The 6,156-nt window shown below is 41.7% G+C and overlaps 1 protein-coding gene across 2 annotated transcripts in view; it reads right to left on the reverse strand.

Moving 5' to 3' along the window:
* The window catches only part of CFAP206 (cilia and flagella associated protein 206), a 55,784-nt gene extending 50,260 nt beyond the window's left edge, over positions 1-5,524 (reverse strand). Inside the window, exons 1-3 of one of the 2 annotated variants that reach the window (XM_005552405.5) lie at positions 5,418-5,524; positions 3,615-3,723; positions 2,887-2,970 (exon numbers count right to left, since the gene is read on the reverse strand). In XM_005552405.5, coding sequence (XP_005552462.1) covers positions 2,887-2,970; positions 3,615-3,723; positions 5,418-5,524 — 300 coding nt within the window. Of the gene's footprint in view, positions 1-2,886; positions 2,971-3,614; positions 3,728-5,417 lie in introns of both variants that reach the window. The other variant, XM_045391214.3, reaches the window with a different exon arrangement.
* Between the last annotated feature and the right edge of the window lie 632 nt (positions 5,525-6,156).

A 6,156-nucleotide genomic window follows, 5' to 3' on the forward strand; every position in this document is an offset into this window, starting at 1 on the left:
GTGAAGCCTGGGCTTTTAGGGTAGCTAACACCTGAATAGTGGACATTGTACCCATTAAGTGATTTCTCATCCCTCACTCCCCTCTCACCCTCCCAAGTCTCCAATGTCTACTGCTTCACTCTCTATGTCCCTGTGTACGTATTATTTAGCTCCCACTTGTAAGTGAGAACATGTGGTATTTTACTTTCTGTTTCTAAGTTATTTCACTTAAGATAGTAGCCTCCAGTTCCATCCATGTTGCCACAAGACATGATTTCATCATTTTTTATGGCTCATAGTATTCCATTGTGTGTATGTGTATATACATTTTCTTTATCCCATCATCTGTTGATGGACACTTAGGTTGATTCCATATCTTTACTACCAATAACATTTGTTAAGCAATAAGTCATTTCCCTTGAGTTAACCAATAATTATCATGCCCAGGTGGCTAGTAGTCTAGTTGAAGGCAAGAAACCTGATGTTTTGGTTAGTTTGGGCAGTCTAAATGTGGGTAAATGTTCCACAAAGCTTATATTCCAGTCTAAAACTCTTCTAGATTTCCTCGTTACTATTTATTTGTGCCTTGAACAACACTGCTAAGTTTATTTTATAAAAAGCTGCTGCAGCCAGCACAGTGGCTCACACCTGTAATCCCAGCACTTTGGGAGGCTGAGGTGGGCAGATCACCTGAGGTAGGGAGTTCGAGACCAGCCTGGTTAACATGATGAAACCCCGTCTCTACTAAAAATACAAAAATTAGCTGGGCGTGGTGGCGCACACCTGTAGTCCCAGCTACTCGGGAGGCTGAGACAGGAGAATTGCCTGAGAACCTGGGAGGTGGACATGGCAATGAGGTGAGATCGTGCCACTGCACTCCAGCTTGGGAGACAGAGTGAGACTCCATCTCAAAAAATTAAATTAAATTAAATTAAATTTAAATTTAAAAGCTGCTGTAACTACCACCCCTCTCTTCACAAAATTTCTCTAGTTCTACCCTTGCTATTTCTTCTCCTGGTCTGTTTTCTCCCATGAGCCCCCACATGGATGGCTCATTTCCCTTCTCTGCCTTGCCTCTTTAGATTGAATATCAACCTCAGTTTTTCTTTCCTTCTCTCATCTCTACTCATCACCTCCCTCCCCCACTTCCTTCACTGCTCACCCTGTAGGCTGAATATACTGCAGCTGGCAGGCACTTGGCAGCTCACTCTCAACCTGTCTCCCTGAGCACCAGCCCTGCTTTCCTGGGAGGAGGGAGGGGAGAATGCAAGACTGAGGACTGGACACTGTGTCTTTGCAGAAGCCTGTGCACCTGGATCCTTCCACATAGAGAAGTACTGTTTTAAAATGCACACTTTAAAAAAATAGCTCATCCACATGATTTTTAGTTGAGAAAAATATTGTCACTTGAATTATACGTTGTTAGTTTATGTACCTGTCATATTAAAAGTATATTGGCTTGATTCTTTCCAACGTAGTTGAGTTGGAGCTTGAGGGGAATGGAGAAGTCTTCCTGGGTCCTGACAAGGAGAACAACTTATTTTCTGCCCTTCCTTGATTCTCTTCCACAGCTTTCCAATAACATTTCTGACTGTCATAATCACTTCCCTTATTGCTAAGAACAAGTTTTATACCATCTTTTCTCTGCATCCTCCCCAATTATCTGTTAACGTTTTGACTTTTTAAAGACATTCTAACTGGTATAAGATTGTATCTCATTGTCAGAATAGAAAATCCAGACATAAAGCCACATATCTGCAGTCAGGTGATCTTTGACAAAGTCAACAGAAACATACACTGGAGAAATGACATCCTATTCAATAAATGGTGCTGGGAAAATTGGATTACCATATGTAGAAGAATGAAACCGATCCCAATGTCTCACCATATACAAAAATTAACAATTCAAGATTGATTAAAGACTTAAATGTAAGACCTGAAACTATAAAAATACCAGAAAAAAACCTAGGGCTGGACATTGGCCTATGCAAAGAATTCATTACTTAAAAGCAAATGCAACAGAAATAGACAAATTGGATTTAAATAAACTAAAAAGCTTCTACACATCAAAATGAATAATCAACAGAGTGAAAAGAAAACCTGCAGAATGGGAGAAAATATGTACAAACTATGCATCTGACAAAGGACTAATATTCAGGATCTACGAGGAACTCAAACAACTCGACAACAACAAATAACCCCATTATAAAGTGGGCAAAGGCCATGAATAGACATTTTTCAAAAGAAGACATACAAATGGCCAACAAGCATGAAAAAAATGCTCAACATCACTCAGCATTAGAGAAATGCAAATTAATTTAGTTCTATTTAACTTCACAGTGCATGACAAACCAGTTAATATTTGCAATGTAAGAGATTAATAACAAGGTTTCACTAAAATATTGTAGCAGATGCTGCTACCTGCCCAATTTCCCTGCCCTTCCTTCCTTACTAACAGAGCCTCAATTTGGGTTGGGGCAGGGATTTATTCATCTAAAAAATAAAAAAGAAGTGAATGTCCCTAGGTCACTTACAGTATCATTCTGGTCAATAAATGTAAGTAGATGGAAGGGATTCTGGGAAAATTATTATTTTCCGGAGAGAAGGTGATAGACCTAACTGGCACACGTATTTTGCCCTTTGCCTTCCCCCCTTCTTTCTACCTAGAGGTAGGGTAGCTATCTTTTGACCATCAGATGACCATATTGCAAGGATGGCATGCCCCAGGAAGCCAGGAAGAAGGGTCTATGTCTCTCCACACTTTGTGTTATGAGAAAAATACCTCATGTGTAGTACTATTTTGTGGGCTTTTGTTTCATTTAGCTGAAGGCAATAATGACTAACACAAATACTGTGTTTACAACTGAGAATAAGTAATTGCAAATTTGAGGACTGTTGGGTAATCACCTTAACAAGATTCTGCACATCACTTTTCATGAGGGTTCTATCCATGTTAAAGCCATTACTTGGATCCAGGACAACAGCTTTCACCTGGAAAAAAGTAGGAACAAGCCCATTAAGTAGGAAAGAATCCATTAAGCAATTTTATTTCATATTATTAGTTTAATGTGTTTCCATTTTTTAAACAACTACCTCCTGATTACAGTGGGGTTGGTTTTTCAACTATTTTTCTTACTACTGAACTCATCAGTACCCTTGTTAGAGGCTGAAGAAAAGAAGCGACAAACATCAAATTTGAATGGGGTGCTAGAAAAGTTATATGGGGAAATAAGTTGAAAGCAATGGCTAGGTTTTCAGTTGGGAAACTATGGTATATTTTATTGTATTTTTATTGTGTATTGTTATCTTAACCAAAAGCAAGAACAGAGAAACCATAGCAATGAGTAATTTTTAACAACGGCAAACAAAAATACACACCAAAAAATTTCCACACAGGAGAACATTATTTATGTTTTCCAAACTCATCAAGGTCTTCTAAATCAGTCTCTATAAATCTACAACTCACATGCTCTATAAACGTTTTTAAAATGTTTTCACTAACTTGTCCGATGATCTCATTATGTTTAAGCTGAAAAACATCTATGAAAGCTTCACAGAATTTAAAGGGGAAAATGGACATCACATCTTAAAAAAGCTCTTAATAAAGTAGTAATCACAAAAAGATTTCTTCTTACCATAAAAGCAATCAGAGTTTCAGAAACAATCTCTCCATGGGCTGCACATTCTTGTCCTATTTCTCGTATAATACTCCTTATAACACTTTCGGCCTGAGTTGGAGGCATTCTGGCTAAATAAAACAATTTTTTTTAAAAACGTGGGTTTATGCAAATTTTTTTCTCTTCCGATTTCTCCAATATTGTATTTGTAAAGAGTCATAATATCATCTATTAGCTTATTAGTATTTTTATTAGTATCTAGGCCTCTCCTGTTTTTCATTATTTTTAAAAATGAAGGACTTTATTGAAGACAGACAATGATTGGGATTTCAAATAATTGAAACATCTGATAATTAACATTTTCAATTATTTAAATTATGGTCACTAAACATATATTCCTATCATGATATTCTTAATTTAAAAAAAAAAAAAAAAAAAAAAAAAAAGGCTAAGCAGGCTGGGCGCGATGGCTCACGCCTGTAATCCCAGCATTTTGGGAGGCCGAGGCAGGCGGATCAGCTGAGGTCGGGAGTTCGAGACCAGCCTGACCAACACGGAGAAACCCCGTCTCTACTAAAAATACAAAATTAGCCGGGCGTGGTGGCGGACGCCTGTAGTCCCAGCTACTCCGGAGGCTGAGGCAGGAGAATCGCTTGAACCCGGGAGGCGGGAGTTGCGGTGAGCCGAGATCACGCCATTGCACTCCAGCCTAGGCAACAAGAGCGAAACTGCGTCTCAAAAAAAAAAAAAAAAGGTAAGCAGTATTTGTAGGGGAAGAAGGTAAAATTAATGAGAAACCCAAGAGTACAGCTTGAAAGAGGAAATGCTTATTCAACCACATTCACTAAATAATCTTTCGTAATGGTACTAGAATCTTGGAAAACAATTCTTGCTCAGATCATTAAAATAATCTTTTCCGCACATCTAAAATGGAGTTCAGACTCTCGATAAAAAACACAAAAGCAAAAACCAAAACGTAAGAGTTATGCGTCATGGAAAAAAATGAACTCCTGGTTATTAATTCCATTTACTCTAAGGAAAAAGTGGCAGGTTTTGACCGAGTTTTCTGATTTTCCTGAATATTAGTAACTGAGCACAATGGAACTTGGCATGTAGAGTATAACAAAGGCAATATCAGGTAGATAAAGCCAACTCCTCAGCATTATTAGCTTTCCGATGGATGGGTACGGAAGCACGAGGCATTTTGTCCAGTGAAACCAGATTGCTTGGATTCCATCGTGACCCGACCACTGTCTAGCTGTGAGATCTTGGGCACTTGTTTCACTTCTTTCCAGAGGCGTGAGGACTAAATTAGTCCTATATGTTGTGTGGTTACAACAGTTTGCGGCATAAGGGAATCGCTTAAAACAGCTTTGAATCAGTACTCCAGGATCGCAAGCAGCGCATGCGCGAGTGTCAGTCTGTGGGAGAGTCTATCCCGCGCCGGGTCTGTGTGCGCATGCGCAACTGTGCCGGGTCGCTAGGGACGCGGCTCAGCACCTTCCCCGCATCCACCCACCAATTACTAAGTCTCCCGAGGTCAGGCTTCTAGGGTAGCCAGTGGAGTGGAACAGAGGCGGAAGGCCTCAGGCGCCCGCGCAGTGGCTAGAGGGCCGCCCTGCCGCCCTGGGCGCCTCCGGCGGGAATGGACCGCTGTTCCAGCTCAGCGGCGGCGCAGCCTAAAGGATCGAGACTGAGAGCTAAGTCTCGACGAGGCAGGACGCGGTCCTCCAGCCGCCCGGGCTCCGCCAGCTGCCCCACGCTCGCCGCCTGGCGGGACACACCTCCGGGTCAAGGGCGCGGAGCCCCGAGTAGGCTGACCTGGATCGGAATCGACAGCAGGAGCCGTGTCTGTCTGCTTCTGTCCTGGGGCCCTCACCGCGACCGTCGGGGCAGTTGGGCTCTCGCAGCAACCGCCGCGTAACCATGGAGATGGAAGGCTCCGGACCAGAGGGGGTGGGGCCAGGTGGGGGCGGGGCTGGGTCCCACTTTGAGGGTCTTTTCCGCGAAAGATGGGCTGGAAAAACTTTAAAAACAAAGAAATTCCAGGCAGAGACATCTTAACCTCCGTGGTTAAGACTGTGAAACACAAGTTCTCGTAAATAAGGACATTAACTCGCTAGCGTGGGAACGATGGGGCGGCTTTGAAAGCGGGGTCGGGGAGAGGGAGGAGCCAGTTGGAGAGGCTGGGAAAACGGAAGGGCTGTATCCTGGACAAATAGAGTTCTTGTAAAAGTATCTAGATTTAAAAAACAAAAGTAAAAAGTATCGAGGTTTTACTTCATGTCCCGTTGTTCAAAGGAAGTCTGCAACAGAACGCTCCAAAATGCCCGAAGAGAAAACTCATTCAAGAAGCACATGATAAGAACACATTAGTGTCCGAGTCAAAATAATGAAGTTTTATCCCTTAACGATAATGTCGTTAGGCCCACCTTCAGACCTGAAAGTGTGAAAAAGGATTAAATACGCATTAGAAGGAGAGCATCAAACAACAAGGTTTTATTTTTAAACAGTAACTTTTCTCAAACTGCAAACAAACATGCAGAATATGCTTTGCTTA

The sequence above is a fragment of the Macaca fascicularis genome, chromosome 4 (assembly GCF_037993035.2).
Source record: "Macaca fascicularis isolate 582-1 chromosome 4, T2T-MFA8v1.1".
Lineage (NCBI taxonomy): Eukaryota > Metazoa > Chordata > Mammalia > Primates > Cercopithecidae > Macaca > Macaca fascicularis.